General features: G+C 42.4%; 1 protein-coding gene across 2 annotated transcripts in view; it reads right to left on the reverse strand.

The window, feature by feature from the left end:
• zc3h3 (zinc finger CCCH-type containing 3) overlaps positions 1-24,198 on the reverse strand; it is a 310,944-nt gene that overhangs the window by 107,684 nt on the left and 179,062 nt on the right. For both annotated transcript variants that reach the window (XM_062979914.1, XM_016997937.2), the window contains exon 5: positions 13,163-13,359. In XM_062979914.1, the coding sequence (XP_062835984.1) occupies positions 13,163-13,359 (197 nt within the window). The remainder of the gene's footprint in view (positions 1-13,162; positions 13,360-24,198) is intronic.

Consider the following 24,198-nt stretch of genomic DNA (forward strand, 5'->3'; position numbering starts at 1 on the left):
TAAAAATGTTTTTTTAAAAAAAGAAACTACTGATTGTGAACTTTTGCAGGTCTAACTAATACAAACAAGGCTCATCGGCTTTTGTTCCCCGTCCAAGCACTCTCTATTGATATTGTTGAGTGTTTCAGCTAACTACTAAAACGTGGGTTGAAATCCTGGCACGCTTCGCTACTCCAAAGACCAGATCAAGACACAAACTGGGTTTGAAGGCAAAACAGAAGCTTATTCTTTCCAGCCAGCAAGGACGTCAGTCTTCGCTCAAAAGTACCAACATAAAGCATGCACGAAGGTAAGCCGGACCAGTTTGGAACTGGGCTCCTGTTGGTTGAGACTTCCTCCTGACATCACTGGCTGGAGACATTCCTCCCGTGATGGGAAAAAGGAACCTATGTGGTTGAATGGTTTAGAGACCAAGTCCATTTGAAGGTCTGTCCCCATGAGGGGTGTGAGTCCAGGAATTGACTGATATCAAATGCAAATAGTCCCATGACTGGCTTAATGTACAGTCCAGGTTAACACAAAGGGGTAGTCCGAAAAACACAAAGGGGTGATTGGAATTTCATGACGGAACAATGCCTACAGCAGGTCCACTGATGTGTATCAGCCGATAGCTCCGATCCATTCACTGGAAGCCTGGAAGTTTCCCAACACACGTAAGCAGATTTATCAATGGGGAAGAGGTTTGTTCATGGAAAAGAGTTTTGGTTCACAGAAAAACAATAGAGATCCCATCAATGAGACTCGGGAGCCTTCAGGCTTGCATACATTAGCCAACTTTGGCCCGTTTTCTGTCCCAAGGCATGAGATTAAGCAAGGTAGTTTGATAGTTCTGGGGTTTTAGTTACACTTTAAGGATTAATTTCATTTAATATAGTCTATACAATTTCCTAAGGGTGGATTTCATAAACAACGGGAGCAAGGTTTTTCTGGAGTTGCAAGAGAGCGGTCTTTCAATATTCCAAAATGGTTTAAAAAGTAAAATAAAATAAATTTATTCTTCAATTCATAATTGTGAGGGGGGTATCAATTTCTCGATAACAATATCTCCCTGAAGATGAGTATTTCAAATTTTGGATTCCCAAGTAAGGGATGCTCAGCCTGTCCTATAGAATTCATGGCAATATGTTATAAGGCACAGAAAACAATCCAATTGAAAAGGGCTGAAGTAGGATTGCACATGGTGGAGATTGCGATTCTTGAGATTCTCATATCAAGGCAGTGAGCCTCCTAGCACCAGTTTGAGAGAACACGCTCCTGTTTCTGTGCCCTCCCATGAAACTCCCCTGGCCACAAAGGGATGGCTAGATGCTCACTAAACCCGCAAGCCATTAGCCGATGATGCCGTTGCCAGCCATGACTCAGCAGCCTGCCGGGGTCAGCAGTGCTAAACCGACTCAGCATTATTTCCCTTAATTGGACCTCAAGTCTTCTGGGGCTGACGCTCCATGAAACCGGGGGCCAATCTCAGCAGAAAACATCATCAGCAGGAGGAGGAGGCACAAAACAAAGACCAGGAATAATCCAACTACTTCCTCTAACACTGGCTTTCTCTTTGTTTTAAAAACACTTGAAGTTCTTTCATGGTAGAATTCAAAAGGGATCTCAACACTTCTGTGTTTCCATGTGTTTTGTTTGCAAGTCACCTGTCCAGGTATTGCAACCCCATGGATTTTTTATTGAAGACTCAGACGTGGTTTGGCCCTTCCGCTGAAAAAGAGCCTCCAGTACCTGGGATTCCTTAGTAGTCTTTCTGGGTTTGAGAAGGTTCTTTATTCTTTATTTTTGGAATGCCACTCCAAAACACAGCTGCCTGGGGGATGCTGGGAATGACAGTCCAAAAAGGCACCTTTCTCCATGCTATGTTAGTCCTAGCTTGCAGCCTTTGGGGATCAGGGTCGGATCTTGTGTGTATATCTGCTTTCAAGCTGCCTATCAACCTATGGATTTTTTACAGGAAGCAAGGAAAAGATGGTTTTGCCGGTTCCTTCCTCTGAAACAAAGCATCCAGCACCTGGAATTCCTTGACAATCCTTCTGGGGTTGTTGTATGTTTTCCGGGCTGTATGGCCATGTTCTAGAACAGTGATGGCCAACCTATGACAAGCGTGTCAGCACTAACATGCCTAGCCATTTTTGCTGACACGCTGCCGCCTGCAGATTGATTGGATGACTATGTCTTTTGTAGCCAAATTTGGTGTTATTTGGTCCAGTGGTTTTGTTGTTTACTCCATGGGAATTATGCACATTACATTTAGATATATATATATATATATATATATATATATATATATTTCTATTATTATTCTATTATTATTGTAGTATATTATCATATTATTACTCTTATTATATTATTCATTATGCATGACTACATTGAAACTAGAATAGAGAGAAATCAGTGTGGAAACTGCAAGAGGTACCATAGATCGTTGTACATGGAAATAAGGGTAGTAAATAGTTTTTGATTTATTAAATACAGTTATATATTATAATTATACATTTTTGTTATTTAAACAATACATATTGCGAAATTATGGGGTTTTTTCTTGAAGTGATACACCACCCAAGTCATGCTAGGTTTTTTTTGGTGAATTTTGACACACCAAGCGCAAAAGGTTGCCCATCATTGTTCTAGAACATGGCCATACAGCCCGGAAAACATACAACAACCCTGTGATCCTGGCCATGAAAGCCTTCAACAACACAATCCTTCTGGGTTTAGGGAAGGTTCTTCTTTTTGGACTACCAGTCCAAGAATCCTGCTAGGTGGCTCAAAGGGATGCCTGGGGATATTCTTTGGACCGCCACTCCCAGAATCCCTCTTATCTGTCTCAAAGATAAATCAAGGTTTGCTTTTTGAAATTCTTTTCCATACATTTTGAAATGTATTTGGCTGAATCCATAGAAGGGATATGGAGAGCTGACTGTACATAAGTGTCACCATCAACAGGCACATACCACACAACAGAAGGGAAAAGGCCACATATCAGACAAAACAGAGGATGCAATTACAGTGTTCCCTCACTTATTGCAGGGGTTAGGTTCCAGGACCACCCGCAATAAGTGAAAATCCGCGAAGTACGGATGCTATATATTTATACATTATTTTAGTAGTTATACACTATTTTAAGTGTTTATCAACCAATCGTGTGTTGATAAATCGCCTCTTTTTCCTCCTGTTGCTGCTTGGACTCCTTTTCTCTCCCTTCGGCTTCTCCTTCCTCCCTTCCTTAGGCTGTAAATTGTAATTTTTTATGGTTTATAATAGTCTTTTAGAGTTTACTGAAAAACCGCAAAACAGCAAATCCGCAAAAAGCAAACCGCGAAGTAGTGAGGGAACACTGTAAACAAAGATCTCTCCTCTTTGCCTATAAAGGTATCTCTGCCCTTGACTCGGTCGTTTTGTGGGATTTCCCCCGTTTTGTGCTCACATGAATGCGGGAGAGCATTAAACCCACACTGAAAGTGCATAATGCGCCCGACTTGGCTCAGAAGGGAACCTAGAGGGCACCCGCAAGCGCTTGGGCCTCTTCAATTCCGCCGGCGCCCCAAGAGCGTGTTAAGTACAACCGGTGGCAGCTCTTTAATAGATTGAGGTCAGGCCGGCAGGCTGGACAATGTCAAGCCTTAATTTTGTTCCTGCTGGTTTCAATCTTGTACTTGAGGCTGACTTCTTCACCCCGCTTGGCCCCCTTCACCACTTCTCTGGAGAATTTATTTTTCCAAAGGGTGGGTGGCCTTTCATTGTAGCCGTTCCTTTCTTCTTTTCTTTTCTTGCCACCCCTGAAGACCTCACCTCTCCTCCTGAATTTCTGAGCCACCTACACCTGACCTGCTTAGCAGCAGGAAAAACATAATTAAATCATATATACAGTATATATGGTAGAGTGCCTCATACTATGGTAAGGGAACATAAAAAGACTGAAGGACATTGGTCTGGGTCAACTCAAAGGCTTTTCTAGGGCAGCATCTTATTTCCCTCAGTGGACAGCATTGGATATTATGGGACATGACTATAACAGTATCCCTTCCTCCCATCTGGCAGCACCCGGTACAGACAGCCATACTGGTTTGCAGACTGGAGGCCATATAAGCGCCTCAAGACCACTATTCATGGACAGCTTTTTCCTCCTTGAATTTGCTAAAGCCTCCTTCCATTGCATAATATAGCCGGAATCTCTTTTCTTGGAGTTGTAATCCAATCCTCTGTGTCTTGGTCTCCAGAGCATCAGAAAACAAGCATGCCCTCTCATCAATGACCTCCTTTCAAATATGTAAACATGGCATTCACGTCCCCTCTCAACTTCTCTAAGGCGCTCCTTTGGGAGATTCCTGTCTTCCAGACCTTTGATCATTTTTAGTAGTCCTTCTATAATCATCCCAACCTTTCCCTCTCCTTCTTGAATTCTTTTGTCCAGAAATGGACACAGGGTTATTTCAGGTGAAGTCTGACCAAAGCAGAATATTGTGAGACCATGACTTCCCTCAGTCTGGACACTATACAGTGAAACCTTGACTTAGGAGCATTCCAACTTAAGAGTGGTTTGAGTTAAGGGCCATAAGTCAGTCCGGGTTTCACTTTGATTTATGAGCAGCATTTTGAGTTAAGAGCTGGCCCTGTACTTGTGAGTACAGGGCTTTAGGGCTTCAAGGGAGCAGCCTCCATGCCTCGTGCCCTTGTCCACTTTGGGAGATTGCTATCCACTTTGCTCTTGTTCACTTTGAGGAACTTTGTGTTAGTTGATTTTGTGTGGTTTTTATTCCTGGTCTGTATGGCTTCATGACAAGACAGCGCGAGAGAGAGTAAGAGTGGAAGGGAGGCTGGAATGAGGACAAGAAAAGAATGCTTCTGCCTCTTCACTTGGTGCTTCCTTGTCACAACTTTGTGCTTCTATCATTTGAAAGTTGATCTTTCTTTTTCTGGTTCCACGTGAATGTGCATTTGTTATTTAAGAAGTACATTTTCTTATTTAAAAACATGTTAAAATGGGGGGGTTGGGGTGGGGCTGGAAAGGATTCATAGCATTTCAACAGAAAAATTTGCTTTGAGATATGAGTGTTTGAGTTAAAAGCTTGGTCACGGAACTAATTAAACTCTTAACTCAAGGAATCACTGTACTCCTATTGATGCAGCCTAGAATTGCATTGGCTTTTTTAGCTGCCACATCACACAGTTATCTCATACTCGGCTTGTGCTCTACTATGGGCCCGGGCTGTGGCGCAGGTGGGAGAGCAAGCCAGTGCAATTAACTGCAATGAATCACTCTGACCAGGAGGTCATGAGTTCGAGGCCCACTCGGAGCCTATGTTTGTTTGTCTTTGTTCTATGTTAAAAGGCATTGAATGTTTGCCTGTATGTGTAATGTGATCCGCCCTTTGGGGTGAGAAGGGCAGAATATAAATGCTGTAAATAAATAAATAAATAAATATGACTCCTAGACCCTTTTACATGGACTGATTCCAATTCAGGTATCACCTACACCTATCCTATATCTGTGCATCTCGTTTTTATTGCCAAAGTGTTAAAATTCATTTTGTTAGTCTTGGCCTAGCTTTATAATAGGTGAAGATTATTTAGGACCCTGGGGTATCAGCTCTCCCTCCCAATCTGGTGTCCTCTGCAAACATGATCAGCATGCCTTCCAACCCATCATCCAATCCACTGATGATGAAGGTATCCAAATAGCCCAAGACTCAACTCCCTTGTGACAGCCCACTGGTCACTTCACCCCAGGATGAAGAGGAGCTATCTTTTGCAATAAATTGTCATAAATATTTTACACATCAAAGCAACCAGACGATAAGACCTGAGAAATGTCTAGATTCTGTGGTCATACAACTGCCCCACTCCCACTTCTCTATCAATTTCCTATTTGTTCTTTGCCAGCTTCCAAACAGTAAGTTAAAGTTTTAAGCTCCCAGGTGCTCTTTCTTTTCTGTGATTTTTTCATAAGTTAGATATGATAAATGATACTTTGAGCTATATATACGTACAGTAGAGTCTCACCCATCCAACACTCGCTTATCCAATGTTCTGGATTATCCAACGCTTTTTTGTAGTCAATGTTTTCAATACATCGTGATATTTTGGTGCTAAATTCGTAAATACAGTAATTATTACACAGCATTACTGCGTATTGAACTACTTTTTCTGTCAAATTAGTTGTTAAACATGATGTTTTGGTGCTTAATTTGTAAAATCATAACCTAATTTGATGTTTAATAGGCTTTTCCTTAATCGCTCCTTATTATTCAACATATTCGCTTAATAATAATAATAATAATAATAATAATAATAATAACAATAATAAAACTTTATTTATACCCCGCCAACATCTCCCCGTGGGGACTCGGGGCGGCTTACATGGGGTAGAGGCCCAAACAACATAAGGACAAAATATAAGCAACATAATACAATCACAATATAAGACAGATAAAACAGTAATGCAATATATCAATTAAAAGAACAATACAGGATAAAAAATTACAGTAAAAACACATTATCCAATGTTCTGCTGGCCCGTTTATGTTGGATAAGTGAGACTCTACTGTACTTTCTAAAAGTGATCAATAAAATTCTTTATTTTGCACCTCACTGTTGCTTGCTTGCATTTACTGAAATTAGATTTATCTGAGGAAATACTGAAGATTGAGTCTTCACAAATTTTCCCAAAAGGGCCAATGTCTTGGGATATAATAACCATGTTCAAATACTGGAAAGGATGTCACATTGAGTAGGGTCAAGCTTGCTTTCTGCTGCTCCAAAGACTGGGCCACAATGGAGCCATGGATTCAAGCTCCAGGAAAAGAAATTACTCCTAAACAATGGGAAGAACTTTTTCAGGGTAAGAGCTGCTCAATGGTGGAATATGGTGCTGCCTTGGAGTTTGATGGGAGTATATAAGCAGAGGCCTAATGGACATCTGTCTGGAGGGCTTGGATTACGTGTTCCGTCCTGGGAGAAGGGGGTTGGACTGGACGACCCTTGGGGTGGGTTTCTTCAACACAACCCTATGAGCCTTCTAGAACTCTTAGATCATCGGGGGAGGCCCTGCTCTCGGTCCCACCAGCCTCGCAGGTAAGGCTGGTGGGAACGAGGGACAGGGCCTTCTTGGTGGTGGCTCCTCGGCTGTGGAACATCCTCCCCAGCAACATATGGTAGATACCAACTGTCTTAGGCTTCAGGAAAGCCTTAAAGACATGGTTGTGCACGCAAGCTTTTAATGAATGAGAACATGGACTTTACATGACTTGTACGAAGACTTGAGGATTCTGGATGAATGGATTTTAATCTTGGACATTCTTAAAATTTTATATAATGTGATTTTATTTTGTAATGGTATCTGTTTTATATGAACTGTTGTTTTGTAGATTGTTTTATATGAATTGTTGTTTTTACATTGTTTTTAGGCATTGAATTTTTGCCATTTACTGTAAGCCGCTTTGAGTCTCCTCGGAGAGAAAGGCGGGGTAAAAGAGATGTAAATAAATAAATAAATGGGCCCTGGCTGTGGCGCAGGCGGGAGAGCAAGCCACCTGCAATTAACTGCAATGAATCACTCTGACCAGGAGGTCATGAGTTCAAGGACCGCTCGGAGCCTATGTTTGTTTGTCTTTGTTCTATGTTAAAAGGCATTGAATTTTTGCCTATATGTGTAATGTGATCCGCCCTGAGTCCCCTTCGGGGTGAGAAAGAAGGGCGGAATAAAATGCTGTAAATAAATAAATAAATAAATAAATGGTTCTATGATATGCTCCTTTCCTCACTTTTCCCCCTATGAAACACTGGGAATCAACAACGTTCCCCTGGACCTGGGTCCTCTTTTGCACACAGGGCTCTAATTGAATTTTTGAATTTAGAACAAGACCAGGTTGAAAGGTGTGTGAAATCACCTTGAGGGGAGCCAATCTGTTTCCGAACGGCACCCGGCAAATAAAGCCACGCTTGCCTTTCTGAACTCGGCCGACCCGAGAGCACCCGGCGCATGTACATCCGCCACTCGGGGTGCGCAGAGTAACAAGGAGGCAGATTGTGGACCAGCTCCAGGAAAACTACTGGTTTCCCTCTCACTTATAGAGATGGATGACTTGCCTGATCGGTCCTGGCAGGCCGGCGATTGGCCGCCGATATTGCACAGGCCCTCGGCGTTAGAGGCAATCCTTAACTTGCACCGGCGTCGGCAAAGAAGCAGGTGCTGGGTGCCGGCGGATGAAAGCCAATCAGGTTGGGAACCCCGGCAGGAGGACGGAGCGGCTTGGCAGGCTGAACAAAACCGGTTAAATAATTAGCAGTCGCCCTTGTCATTTCCGGAGAGGCATCAAAGGCTGAGAAGTTGATGGGATTAAAAGGAATACAACCCAGGAGCCTCGTGCGCAGAGTGGAGACACCAGGCACCTGTCTGGGCTGAGTTGTTTAGCTTCAGAAGCAACTGACAGGTGACATGTCTCTTCTGCCTCGGCCAGAGAGAGCTTGGAATGGCTATCGCCTGAGGTGGAGAAGCTGGCATTTGCCTCCAGTGCTCTTTTGGTTTAATCACAGAGTTGGAAGGGATCCAAAGGGCATCTAGTCTAACCCTTTGCCATGCAGGAACACACAGATAAAGCCTCCCTGATAGATGCCCAGACAACCTCTATGCAAAGACCTTCAAAAACAGAATCATAGAATCCTGGAGTGGAAAGAGACCCAAGGGACATCCAATCCAACCCCCTTCTGCCACAATCTAAGCCTCCCGACAGATGGCCATCCAGACTTTACTTGAATCCCTGTTTCTGCCTCTGTTTATAATCTTCCAGAGAATGAGACTCTACTGGACTCCCACACAGCACTGTCAAACAGGAAAGTTATTATCGGGAAGTTCTTCCTAATGTTTACATGGGATCTCTTTTTCTTTAATTTGACTCCATTGCTCTGTGCCCTAGTTCCTGGGACAGCACAGTACAAGCTTGCTCCATCATCTATCTAGCATTCATCTGCTAAATGTTCAGCTCCCAACCTTTGTCTAAAGGTCTCATGATCAAGTGAGAACAATGTAAATACAGTAGAGTCTCACTTATCCAGCATAAACGGGCCGTCAGAATGTTGGATAAGCAAATATGTTGGATAATAAGGAGGGATTAAGGAAAAGCCTATTAAACATCAAATTAGGTTATGATTTTACAAATTAAGCACCAAAACATCATGTTATAAAACAAATTTGACAGAAAAAGTAGTTCAATACGCAGTAATGCTATGTAGTAATTACTGTATTTACAAATTTAGCACCAAAATATCACAATGTATTGAAAACATTGCCTACAAAAATGCGTTGGATAATCCAGAACGTTGAATAAGCGAGTGTTGGATAAATGAGACTCTTCTGTAGTAAAAATGATTTATTTCGTGTCAAAATCATTGCATAATAAATAGGTTTAAAAGTGATAAAATCAAGGAATCACAAACAGCTAAATAGTTTTGGACCAAAAGCAGGCAACAGCAATCACATTTAAATGATTTTAAAAGGTTAAAAAGATAATTAGAAGGATCAACGAATTGCACAATATTGTACAAGGTGAATAAAATGTTTTCCACACTCTGGCTGTAGAATTTATTATAATCAACTTTCAGAAAATATGAATACTTACATACACAATGTTTTAATAACCGTGTGCATTAAACTATGTGTACCCTGAGCCATCAGAAAGCCAAAGTATTACTATCAATGACCCAATTTTGAACTTTAGTTTTCAGAATCCCAGATAAGGGAGGCTTTCATTGCTAGGAAAGTGTGCCTGTCCGTTATCCTTGGAAGAAGAACCACTCTGCTTTATTTTTCTTTTTAAGACAAAATGCCAGCAGTGCCACTACTTGGTGGGCGAGAGAGGAAAACTGGAGTATTTCTGTGACTCTAAATTGGAGTCATGAGAGGAGGAGGCCAAATATTGACCTAATAAATCCAAATGGAGAGGATTGTTGCCAGGCAAAATGATGTGCCATTCTAGTTAAAGGCCAAGCAATTAAGTTGTCAAGATCATCTCTTCTCTACCTGCTTGCCTCAAATACCTAGAATCTAGACAGCCTTCTTCCAAAAGAAACTTTTGAGAAAATGGCTATGACACTGAAGTGAAAGAAAGTGCATCTAGAACAAGTAAGTCCTGTTACTCCATTCCTTAATATGTACATCCCTTTCCTTTTTGAATTTAAGGGGATCCAAGGCTGGCATAGAGTTAGCAGCTGAACGCAGGGAGCTTTTCCATGTGGAAGTGACAACTTTTCATAGAGAACACCTCTCAGCTATCTAATCACACTAAGTCAATAAAAAAGGAGCCAATGCTATTTGGGCTACAACAGTAGGAATTTCCTGCCCAGATCAAGAAAGGTCATATTCTCATCATACTGTGCTTTGGTCAGATCTTACCTGAAATAATAATCCTGACCAATGAGTGTGCATTGCAATCCAAGAAGGATATAGACAAGATGGAAAGTGTTTGGAGAAGGGTGATCAAAACTTGGAAAGGGCTATCAACTTCTCTGGTGCTATTCCCTGCTGTTGTTGCCTCTCAGTTGGGAGTCTGTGGCTTGAACTTGCATCTGTTTGGAAACGGGATCTGGGCTTTATTACTAAGGTGCGACTATTATGCGATGACAACCATTATGCAATGCAATACTGTCATTTCTGCAGCTGTATGTTTCATATGTGTATGTTAGTGTACGTATGTGTTAGGTTTCAGATTCAGTTTTGGAAGATGTTGCAGTGCCTAGACTGATAGCCGCTTAGTTTTAGCAAAAGTCATGAAAATCTGCTTTTTGTACTGTCTTTGTTTTTTGTATAACTTTCCTTTGCACCTAAATAAAAAAAATTAGTTTAAAAAGATCTTTTTAAAAAAGGAGCTGCACCGTCATATAGCGTAGCCAAAGTGAAAGCCGGAGAGTGCTCCTATACTTTGAATAACAGTAGCGAAGAAGGGATTTCAGAAGATGTCTCCAAGTAAGAAGCAAAAACGTGTGGAATCCCCATTTCTATGCAACCCTTATTTATTTATTTATTTATTTATTTATTTATTTATTTACAACATTTATATTCCGCCCTTCTCACCCCGAAGGGGACTCAGGGCGGATCACATTACACATATAGACAAACATTCAATGCCTTTTAACATAGAACAAAGACAAGACAAACATAGGCCTCGAACTCATGACCTCCTGGTCAGAGTGATTCATTGCAGCTGGTTACAGCTGGCTTGCTCTCCACCCTGCGCCACAGCCCAAGCCCTTAAAGGTACTACGAGCCTTCTCTAGATTTTACTCTGGCAACCCCACTCTCAAACATTCTTTTTCTGTTAAGTATGCTTGCAGTAAACCCAAACATACCAGAAATGGAAAGCAAAGGGGGAAATTAGCTACAGTAGACTTCAATAACAAAAGTTTGGAAAAGTTAGGTATTTGGACTGCAATTGCCAGAATCCTGTTGGCTGTGTCAGCTGAATCCAAAAACAAGTGTAACCAAGCTGTAGCAAAATATTGTTTAAAATGTCAGAAAGAAGGAACAACTTAGGCATTACTCTCAATCCTGTAGAAACCTTGGAAATGAAGGTGCGATTTTTTCCGAGTTTGAGATGGCCCCCCATCTCTTTCTCTCCCGCTCTGTCTCCCTCCCGATGCCCCAAATGCTGAAGCCTCCTTGCTAAAAGGAAATGAGTCAGGTAGGATAAACCGGATGGATGGAAGCCGGTGCGCACACCTGGGGTCTGCTGATTAGGGCCTAATCAGATTTGAAATGCTTCTGCACAGCTCCCAAAGAAAGCCCCCCAATTTCACAGCTGTCAGGCGGCGCTGACGGAACACCTTGGGACTCCGCCACCGACCCAAGAGGACTATGAAATAAAGTAACGCGTGCGTTTAATTTCCCACATTTACCCCACCCCAAAACACGACTCTGATGAGGAGATAAAATAAAAGAGTTACGAGCACCAAGAATATTTGATCCTGGGCAAAAGAAGCAAAGCGTAAGATGAACAGGACTATAAATAAAAAAGAGGAGCGGGATTAGCCAGGGTCTTAGATGGAGGCAAAAATTAAAAAATCAAGTCAGCAGAAGAGCTGAGCTCAGAGTAAAGGGGGCTGCGTCGCTCTGGAAGCTGCAAACACCTTGGCCAGAAATTAAGAGCGGAAAGCAACACCTGAACAAAGAGCGGAGCCTCCCCGACAGACCAGTAACAAGCCATGAGAGAGGCAATTGAGAGTGGGAAATGCGCGAGGAGGGGGAAATGCTTACGGCACCTCATCTCGGCAGGTGAAGAAGAGGGTGGAGATTTAGCTTAAACCATGGATTAGCCGGCTGGGCGGCTCAGACGGAAAATTAAAAAGTCTGCAGATAATAGCGGAGGAGCAGGAGATACGGGGCATGTGCACCTGTGTGTGTGTGTGTGTGTGTATGTGTTGGAGGTGGAGCTGATGAAGCATCCTTTTCCAGGTAAAACTGTCTCTCAAGCACGTTAAATGATGAGAAACTCAGAGGAAGAAATGTGAGCTGACTTTGGGTAAAAGAAAGTGTCCCTGTGTCTCCTGCACTGCCTTTTGTGCAGATGTGCACTGGACACCTGGGAGAAGAACTAATTTCACTATTATTTTGCGCTGAAGTTTATTTCAATTCAGTTCAGTTTTATGGTTCTAGCACAAAAGTGGGCCATTTTTGCAAACCCTCAACATCCTAAACTTCTGTCGCCCAAATCCTCTTTATCTGAAGTCTTGTGAGTGGTTCAGAAAATATATTTCAAAATAGTGCAATGTATTTTGTCTGCATATGCTCTGAATTAACCTAATAACTCATAGAATCATTGAGCTGAAAGAGATCACATGGCCATCTAGTCCAACCCCTGCCATGCAGGAAAAATACAATCAAAGTGTCTCTGACAGAGGTCCATCCAGTCCCTCCCTCCCTCTTTCAGAGTTCATAGAGAAGCTGAACTGTCTTGCTAAGAGCATGTATTGAACTGGCAAAAGGCAGCTCTGGCAGGTTTGACCTTTGCCATTAAACAATTAATCAAGGAAACAGCAAGAAAGCCAAACAGTGGTAACTGACAACCAACTTTTAGGTTTAAATATCCAATGATGCCCATGTCCAAGTGCTGGCAGACCTCCATTCCCAAGTCCAAGCATTCAGAGCCTGGAAACTGTGCCCGTTGCTCACCTGTTCTGATGAGGCTCCTGCTGAAGGTTTCTCCACTCCGAGCCGGAGGGCTAGAGACTTTGGCCAGCTTGTTAGCGGAGACCTTGTACATAACCCCCCCAATACATCGGAGGTTCCTGTTCTTCCAGCGTTGCTGCTGCAGAGCCTGGGACTTGCTTCCAGATGGAGAATGACGAGTGGTGCCAAGTAGTGGAGATCTGCAAAGACAAAACAAGAGGATTGAGTAAGAAACTGGGAGCCGTTTAAACAAATTTGAGCAAGCTTGTTAAAACAAACCGAGATTGCATCTGCACTGTAGAATCAGTACATCTTGACACCACTTTAACTAGTATGGCTGCACGCTATGGCATCATGGTGATGGTTTCACAACCTTATTAACCTTCCCTGCCAAAAAAATGTTGGTGCCTCACCAAATGACAGCATTAAGCCAGGGCAGAAAAAGTGATATTGAACTGTGTTGTTGAAAGCTTTCATGGCCGGAATCACAGGGTTGTTATGTGTGTTCCGGGCTGTATGGCCATGTTCCAGAAGCATTCTCTCCTGATGTTTTGCCCACATCTATGGCAGGCATCCTCACAACTAAGGATGCATCCACAGTGTAGAAAGAATGCATTTAGACACCCCTTTAACTGCCATGGTTCAGTGCTATGGAATGACAGGAATTGTATAGTTTGGTGAGGCACCAGCGCTATTGGCCAGATGAGGCTAAAGACCTTGTAAAATGACACCTCCCAGGGATCCATGGCATTGAGTCTTTGGAATAAAAGTGGTATCGAACTGCATTAATTGGACAGTATAGATGCCATAAAGCAGGGAAATATGTTTTCACTTTTTTGCATGAAACTTCAGTGCTGCATTCTGGATTTCGGAGACATCTCTCCCTGACTTTGCATTTGCAACAACATCCACTCGCATTCGAATTCTGCGCGTCCGCCATCCTGCCAACAGCCATTTCCACAAAATCAAATCTGTCAGAGTATCGGCTGTCTTAACTATGTCGCACTAATCCAAACAGTAATTTGTTTATGCAAATGAGAGCTCTAATTTTGAATTAGTACAAAACTATGCTCATAATGCTATTAGCGGAGAGTATATAAACCGCAGCATTGACGGAAGAATGGGGGTAAATTAGGGGGCTGCTCCCCTATCAGCAGAAAGCAAAAGCCCGGGGAGCATTACCTTTCAATAAAGAATTGAAATGAAATCATTACGTTTATTAGTGCTTAGCATGACAAGTTTATTCTAAGATGGCTGTTGCCATTGGCTACCAGCTATAATGTATTGTGGCTGAGAAACTTAGAAAAGTCACAGCCCTAAATGATGGAAACCAAGGAAAGAGGGAGCATGCAAGCTGCTGGTCTGCGTGATTCTTGAAGGAGTTGGCTTCTAGGATGCTTCAAAAACAAAAAGCAGGCAAGTATACCACTGTGCTAGGACAGGTCAGGACGAGGGCATTTGTCACCAACAGAACTTTTTTCAGTCCACAAATTTATTTATCATTTATTTATTTACAGTATTTATACAGTATTTATATTTCTAGCATTGCACAGTTACTTAGAAACTTGAGTATTTTGAAAGGCAGTTTAGGCATCTGATAAAAAAGGGTAAACCTAGTGACCAAATCCATCAAATATTAATAGTTTTAAGTATAAACCATGATCTGTATACAGGCTGAATATGCCTTATTATTGGGACCAGAAGTTTTTTTGGATTTTGGACATACACACATCATGAGATACCTTGGAGATGGATCCCACTCTAAATGCAAAATTCATTGTCGTTTCATATACACCTCGCTTATACAGCCTGAAGAAATTTTAGTACAAGAAATAATGTTTGTGCACATGGAACCACCCAAATGCAAAGGTGTTACTGTCTCAGCCACTCATGTGGATATTTTTGGACTTTGGAGTATTCAGATTTGGGGATTTCTGATATGGGATCCTCAGCATGGAATATCAGAGGGGAACATTTTATTCCTATTCATTTTCTCCACATTACGGAATATTCTATTCGTCCTTGTGATGTATCTACAAGTGAGTTCCAATTTCTAGGCTTCATTTTCAAATGTTTCCTTGGCCAGATTTATTCAGAGGAAGGTTGAGAGAAGACATGGGACCCATGTTTAAATATTTGTGAGGATTGAGAAGGAGGAAAACTTGTTTTCTGCTGCTCTGGAGACTAGGACACAATGGAGCCAGGGGTTAAAAATGCAGGAAAGGAGATTCTACCAAAATATAAGGAAGATCTTCCTGATGGTGAGAGCTGTATGGCAGTGGGATCTACTGCTCCCTTGGAGTCTGGTGGTGTTTCCTTCTCTGGAGATCTTGAAACAGAAGCTGTAGGACTTTTTTGGAAGGCCTTTGATACTGTCTTCCTGTCTAACAGAATGGAATTGGACTAGACGGCCTTTGGGAGTGTCATCCAATTCTGCAAATCCATGTTTCTAAATTTGCACATGCTAAGCAAACATGACTTGCCCCTGCTTGAGTTTCCACAATGGAGGATCTGAACCATAGTCCAAGAGACCTTGTCCAGTCCTCAAACCACCATGTTGACTGATAATAGACCTTTCCTAAAATACCACCGTCTTCTGCAGAATATTTCTAGGACAAGGCCAGAGTTCTCCAAAAGAAGAACCCAAAAGCAAGCAACGTGGAGAGCAATTTCCAAAGTCATCTGTGTTCAAAATGAAGGGAAGGGGAGCTTTCCACTCTTCCAGGAGGACATGCTGCGCCAAAGGTGTGCTTATCTCAATCTCTTTCACACGCCACACATATCCTAAGTCTTTCTTTGCTGACGAGAGGGCTGTGCTGAAGAGGCCGCTCGGCTTCTGTCTGCAAGGGAGACTTGCTGAGTTTTTTCTCGTTCGGCCTTTAATCCAGACACCTGCGCTCAGCGGTTTTCCAAACACTTCCGAAAGGAAGGCTCATTAAAGCTGGCCACCCCGAGGTGGTTGCTCCATGCTCAAGATGCGCAGGGAGGGAGAGGCTGAAGCTCCATCTGTTAACATGCGGCAACTGTGATTAAAACTGAGCAAGACATGGAAAACGGCTCTTTACTAGGCTGCAGGGCATGGAAAGGCAAAGCGCAGGTCGGAGAGATCAAGGCACACCTGGGAACCAGGGTACCGTCACCAACTCTATAACCGAGGCTGTCGCAGTCCTGTTAGATCACAATGCACAGTATAGAACTACATTAGAGGACATAGCAAAGTCCTAGAGAGGTACTCTAGATCTCTAGGGCAACCCTATGATATGCTGGGATGCGGTATCAGGTATTTGATTGGGTTTGGTTGTTTCCATAGTTTCAGGTAATTATATCTGGTTAGGAACATATATGCTGGGACCCAAAGTCAGGTAATTTAATGATATTTGGTTGTATCTGTTGTTTTAGGTAACTGATGTCCAGCCGCAAAAATATCCCCTACAGACATTTTATTTATTTATTTATTTATTTACTTACAATATTTATATTCCGCCCTTCTTTCTCACCCCGAAGGGGACTCAGGGCGGATCACATTGTACACATATAAGGCAAACATTAATTTATTTATTTACAGTATTTATATTCCGCTCTTCTCACCCCGAAGGGGACTCAGGGCGGATCACATTATGTACATATAGGGAAAACATTCAATGCCCATAAACACATCGAACCGAGACAGAGACAGAGACAACAGACAGACAGACGCAGAGGCAATTTAACCTTCTCCTGAGGGGATGTTTGATTCTGGCCACAGGGGGGAGCAGCTGCTTCATCATCCACTCTGATGGCACTTCCTCACTTTCTCATTCCCACGTTGTAAATTAGTTAAACTTGCCTCCCCACTTTTTTATAAGTGGTACCTTATTTCCTACTTGATAGATGCAACTATCTTTCGGGTTGCTAGGTCAGCAACGAGCAGGGGCTATATTTTATTTTTAATTGATGGGTGCTCACCCTGCCACGGGCTGGCCTCGAACTCATGACCTCATGGTCAGAGTGATTTATTGCAGCAGCTGTTTACCAGCCTGAGCCACAGCCCGGCCCATTAAATGCCATATAAACATAGAACAGAGACAGATGCAGAGGCAATTTAAATCTTCTCCAGCTTCCAGCTTCCTGAGGGTATGCTTGATTCCGGCCACAGGGGGAGCAGCTGCTTTCATCATCCACTGTGACGAAAACTTCCTCATTCCAACAGCGGCTGGATGATTTTTATGGTATCGTAAATTAGCCTGCCCACATATAAATGGTACCTAAATTTCCTACTTGATAGATGCAACTATCTTTCGGGTTGCTTAGGTCAACATCGACCAGGGGCTATTTTTTATATTAATTATCAGGTGCTCACCCCAACACGTGCTGCCTTGAATTCATGACCTCTTGGTCAGAGTGATTTATTGCAGCTGGCTGCTAACCAGCCTGTGCCACAGCCCGGCCCCTTATGAAACAAAAAGGTTTGAGAACCTCTGGTCTACATCTTAGGTAAACAAAAATATCTTTCTACATGACAGCCTTCAGATATTTAAAGATATCTGCATCCAGCTTCCAAATAAAGTTCGTAATGCGCACCAGCATACATAGGTGTAAACCACACCTCGATTAAGAGGGAGGTGCTCCAGTGATCTGCAGGTGAGGATTGGGGCTGAGGGTTTGGAAAAATAAAACCTGACTCCTCCATGGCCATGAAGCTACAGATCCTGCAGATCCTAGAATCATTATAAGCACCGCCCAGGCTTTGACTCGGTTCCTGCACTTGATATATGATCAGGTGCATACTTGCTTCGCTTCTATATCTGCTGATTTCATCCAGAATTACTCAGTCAGTGTAGATGTGCCCTTGGTCTTTGCTTCCCTATGCTAACTTTACACTTTCCACAGGGCTGGTTTTGAGCCGTTTTGGCATCTTGGTCGCCCTCCTCTGGACATGTCCCAGTTTGTCTGTATCCTTGCCTGCCCTCTTTTCTTTGGGTGGCTAAAGCATATTTCTAAAAGCTTTAAGTTACTGCAATGCTAGAAACCTGGGGGCCAAAGGCACATTTTTTAAGGAGGATTTTATTCTTTTGCAGCAGAGGCAATGACCTGATTTCCCCCCCTCCCCAGCAACATGCTTGTTTAACAAATACCAAGCAAAATAACCATAGGACTGAATTCAGTAAATAGCAGAGATGCAGATGCAAAGGATTACCAATGTCTCATCCCCTGGGATGCTGGCCTTTCAGAGACAGAAGGAAAATTTCACTGATGGTGCAGAAGTCTTATTTGGGAGGGCAAACAAGCATGCATGACGGCGCACTGTAGTGACACTGCTAACTTGTGCTCTTTGTCTCCACGTGAGCTCTAGCTGTCCAGAATATTAGTGCATGCCTTTTTAATGTTCTTTTTCAAGGAAAGAAAGGTTTGAATCTCCGCGTCCTCTTTGCCCACAATGCTCATGGTCCGGTTCAGCCGACAGAACTCCCCACGCTGTGCAACGTCTCAGTGGTTTTAATATTGGACATCGATCATGCTGCGAACATCGCACAAAAAGAAAAGCCTCTTGCAAACAGCACATTTTACCCTTGCGTAAGCAGCAAATTGCGTGTATGCCCACCACCGGAGGGAAAGCAGAGACCGAGAAGGCCGGGGCTTTTCAGCCGAATTAACTCACTCACACACTCACAAACTCACACGCTCTTTTACTTCCTTTGAGATGGAACAGACTGTTTAAAGCACCATTAATCCAAGTAGGGCAGAGTCGAGGTTCACAACTGTGTTCAGCTGGTAGAGCGACAAACACTGAGCAATGTGGGGCTTGTCCTGCAACATGCAACCATATTTATTTATTTATTTATATCATTTATATTCCGCCCTTCTCACCCCGAAGGGGACTCAGGGCGGATCACATTACACATATTAGGCAAACATTCAATGCCTTTTTAACGCAGGACAAAGACAAACAAACATAGCTCCGAGCGGGCCTCGAACTTATGACCTCCTGGTCAGTGACTCATTGTTCTCCCGTCTGCGCCACAGCCCCGGGCTATGTCTGAGGGGGAGCAAGAGGGCTTTTGCATACTGTTCTTATGATATCATATACCTTCAAGTCATTTGTGACTTATGGCAAGCCTACAGCAGACCTATTACCGGGTTTTCTGGAGCTGAGAGTATGTGACTCATCCAAGATCAACAGAGGGAAAGGAATTTCAACACAGAAAAATGTGCGGTAACAGAAAAATGACATGTACATATATATCGTGGATAACATCGAAGTCTCTGTGGCACAGCAGGTTAAACCACTGAGCTGCTGAACTTGCTGACCAAAAGGTCAGCAGTTTGAATCCAGGGAGCAGGATGAGCTCCCGCTGTTAGCCCCAGCTTCTGCCAACCTAGCAGTTCAAAAACATGCAAATGTGAGTAGATCAATAGGTATCAATCCAGCAGGAAGGTACGGCCACATGACCTTTGAGGTATCTACGGACAACGCCAACTCTTCAATTAAGAAATGGAGATGAGCACCAACACCCAGAGTCAGACACCACTAGACTTAATGTCTGGGGAAAACCTTTACCTTTACCTTTTAACACCAGTATGCATAAAAAAGATTTCTGTCTTAGTAGACCCAATGCGGAGCATGAGTCAACAATGTGATACAGCAGATTAAAAAAGTCAATATGACTCTAGGGCACATGAAAAGCAATATACTGTTGAGATTGTAATCCCACTCTATGCTGCTTTGGTCAGACCTCACTTGGATTAACCTTCTTTCCAGTTCTAGGCAAAACAATTCAGTGGGTTTCCATGGTTGATTGAGAATTAACCTCTCATCTCCAGAATTGCAGCCTAATGCTCTAACCACTACACCATGCTAGTTGTGGGTGTTTTGAATACTGAGGATAAATAGTTGCCATCAAAGAGCAAGCAGAACACTATACCGCACACAGAATTAACCACGTATTGGTTATTTCTGAAATTATTTCTCAAATTGATTCAGATTATTTCAGAATAAAACCTGTCCATACTTTATGTATTACAGCAAAGCCTTTGACAGTCCAGATGATGAGACTGTCTAAAAGAAAACGGATGTGTCATGACATCTGATTTCCTAGGATGTAACCTCTGCTCTGGATAATAACCCACAATTGATACACAATATGGAGAAAGAGAATGGCTTTATTAGCCAAGTAGTTGAATGTTATCACTTTATCTCTTTTATCACCCTAATTCTTTAATTGCCCAGGGGACGCCCAAAAACATCCGACCATCCCCTTGGCAACGTCTTTGCAGATGGCCAATTCTCTCACTCCAGAAGCAACTCAAGTTGCTCCTGACATGAAATAAAACTTTAATTTATATACAGAAGATATCATACATAAAGCAAGATTAGACTCAGAGGAAGGTGGCATCAAAAATGGAAGAAGGAAAACCAACAATTTAAGACATGCAGATGGCATGATATTCCTTGGTATTCTTTGCAGAAAATAGCAAACATTTCAAACAACTATTGAGAAAAGTCAAGGAAGTCAAGGAAAAGTCAAGGAAGGAACGGCAAAATAATGACCACAGATGATTATAACTTTAAAGAGAGTAACTGAGATATTGAAAAGTTCAAGATTTCCTATACTTTGGATCAGTCATTCATACAATGCCTGTAGTCCAGAAATCGGTAGACAATTAGGGCAGCAATGAACAAGTTCCATACTGTCATTTTTCTATTTCGGTGTATGATGGTGGAATTTGATAGGTGGGAAAAAATCATCTTGTTTGAGATGTAGTGCTGAAGGAGAGCTCTATGGATACGGTAGGATGCTAAAAAGACAAAGAAATGGGTCAAAGAACAAGTCAAACCTGAACTCTCCCTAAAGGTCAAGATGATGAAACTCAGGTTATCATACTTTGGGCATACAGTAGTCTCACTTATCCAACATAAACGGGCCGGCAAAACGTTGGATAATCAAATATGTTGGATAATAAGGAGAGATTAAGGAAAAGCCTATTAAACATCAAATTAGGTTATGATTTTACAAATTAAGCACCAAAACATCATGTTATACAACAAATTTGATAGAAAAAATAGCTCAATACACAGTAATGTTATGTTGTAATTACTATATTTATGAATTTAGCACCAAAAAATCATGATCTATTGAAAACATTGACTACAAAAATGCGTTGGATAATCCAGAACGTTGGATAAGCGAGTGTTGGATAAGTGAGACTCTACTGTATCATGAAATCCCGCAAACTCTAGGCAAAGACAATCATGCTCCATGAAGCAATAGCAGAAAGCAAAGATGTGGATCCCAGTATAGGTGGATTGATTCAATCAATAAAACTGTGGCTGACTTTGTAAGACCTGAGCAGGGCTGTTCATTAGAGAATCCTTTTGGAAATCTTTAATTTGATGTCGAACCTGACACATCAAAAGAAGCACAAGGAATTACGTCACAGACAGATCCCCTGCCTTTTTCTGAAGCCAATTCTTTCTAGTTGACATCAGGTATATGAAAGAGAATGCAAAACATGCAGGGTTGTTGTGTGTTTTCCGGGCTGTATGGCCATGTTCCACAACACACAGCAACCCTATGATTCTGGCCAAGAAAGCCTTCGATAACACAAAGCATGCAGGCCGGATCTGCAATGAGCCCCAGCTTTGGTCGGGCTCTGTGTCCTCCCAAAGACCTTCCTTGTGTCTCCTGGTGAGGGGCTTCCACTCTGCAGGAGGAAAAGGCGGAAAAACAACCCAAATGCCGCATTCTGAGTCAGGTACTGCTGATTTGTGTGATTATTCTGAGCACTTATAGCTTGCAATCTGGACTTCCTTATGGCAGAAGTGAAATCTTTTACTAGGCGCACAGCTGTAAAATGATGGGCAGATACTTCGGCGGATTAAAAATGGGTTGTTTTTATAATCACAAAGTGAGCAATTTGGAGGGAAACGGCACCATGCTAAGATGCTTCTGCCATTAAAAGGAACCTGTCTTATTCCTAATCGTAAAGGAAGCCATTCTTCCCTGTGCGTTTAAGACAATTTATGCAGATGAGGCTGCTTTACCAAACAGCTTTCTCCAAACAGGGACTACATATAATAATAATATAATAATAATAATAACTTTATTTTTATACCCCGCCCCATCTCCCCAAAGGGACTCGGGGCGGCTTACATGGGGCCTAGCCCGATAAAACAATCAAATATCAATAACACAGCAATAAAACAATTATACCAATAAAAACATCAATATCAGTAAAAACAATCGTTAAAATCGACATGAAACATACAATATTAAAACAGGAGACTAATTCATAGAACCCAGTGCAGAATGTGCCAAATGGGGAAGGTAATTTCACAGTTGAAATGGACAATAAAGTGCAATATAACATTGGCAACACCTCAAGAATGGGCTATTATAAAATGAGCAGATAGATCAGTCCAACAACAAATTGTCAAAGGCCTACATCTCCCATCATCCCCAAGGAATGTTAGCAAATCTAAAGAGGATCCAAGTTAGGGGAAGGTAGTTCAGATATGGCATCAAGAGAACCGTTTCTTCCTGCCACCAAAGAAGTGTTGATTAAAAAAAAACCCAGAGCCTAATTTGGGGAAGAAAAGGAGAGAGAGCAAATGGACACTAAATGCCAGAAGGTGTAAAGTGAGCTGTGGAAACTGATCTCTTTTGACGCCAGGGTCTCTCTCTTCCTAGGCTACGGAGCAGGAAATAAGTGCTGATGAATGCTGGCTATTGCATCCGAATCAAGATAAATATTTAATGTCTTCAGAACAGGTACCAATAGCCAGTGTGTGCAAAAGAGAGAGAGAGAGAAAGAAAGAGAAGCCAAAACATCTTCAAAGAAGGAGAAACCTAAACACCTGGGGGAAGTACAGTGGGCACCGAGCAAGCTCAGCTTCCCGTCTGTAAAATCAAAGTGAATGGGCACAGAAGCCGAATGGCATGAGGCCCAAAGTCCCACTTCCCTCCCCGGCTTCTTCGGCAACAACAAGGGAAGACTTTGCCCCAAGAGCGACTGCCAGACCACTTTGTCCAAGCCAACTCATATAACACAAATTAAAATGACTGCTTCCAAGTTATTCCATTTAGAAACACAAAGCATTAGAGTCTGCCTTGGGAGGAGGAAAACCGATCAGGAATTCCTGGCAGCTGGGGGCAAGGGTTTTGCCACACCACATTCTGTGCCAAAATGGTCATGTTATGCAAATTAATTATTACATGCCAGGGAATGTTAGGAAGCTCAAATTTCAAAGGGAGACATGAAAGATAAAGATCCTGAAAATCAAAATTATTGACAGCAGAGATTTTACTCTCTGTCTTACAGAAAGTGGCCATTCAGCACATTTTGCATTATGCTCTCCATCTGCATTCGAGGCTCTGAATTGAGGAGGTGCGTCTCGGGATTGTGTTTAAAATGTTTAGGGTTTGCAAACAGAAAGTCTTGCATGTAAGACTGGCAGAAGGAGGAAAGACGCAGATGATGAAAAGCAACCTGTGGCCAGTAGGTAACACAACATAGCGATTATGGGTTATTTCCTACAGTAACACAACAGAGCCTCCACATTCATTAGCATTCATATCTTTGATTACCTGACACTGGACTCTGAAAAAGAGCCATTAGATCACATAATCTTAGAGTTGGAAGATGTCCTAGGGTTCATCGGGTCCAACCCCTTCAAATGTAGGATCTCCAGCTAAGACCACCCCAGCAGGAAGCTGTCTAGTCACTATTTGAAGACTTCCAGAGAAGGAGACTTCACCACCTCTCTAGATAATTGGTTTCATTGTCTGGTCATTGCTTTATTGTCAAGAAATTCCTTCTAATTTTGAGTTAAAAGGAGATTGTCACTACCACCACAGTTGTCCTTTCTTCTGTGGGTCCTTCAGCAAAACCATGGCTGCAATCCTCTCTCAGGGTTGCATAATGTGAATCTACACTTTGCAGACATATTTCTCAATTATATCACACAACCCCCGTGTTGAAGGGCAAAGGGGCACAAGGTCAGCAAGGCATTCAGTAAGGAACTAGATACACAACCCCAAAGAGCTATGTATCCATCCATA

The sequence above is a fragment of the Anolis carolinensis genome, chromosome 4, assembly GCF_035594765.1.
Source record: "Anolis carolinensis isolate JA03-04 chromosome 4, rAnoCar3.1.pri, whole genome shotgun sequence".
NCBI lineage: Eukaryota > Metazoa > Chordata > Lepidosauria > Squamata > Dactyloidae > Anolis > Anolis carolinensis.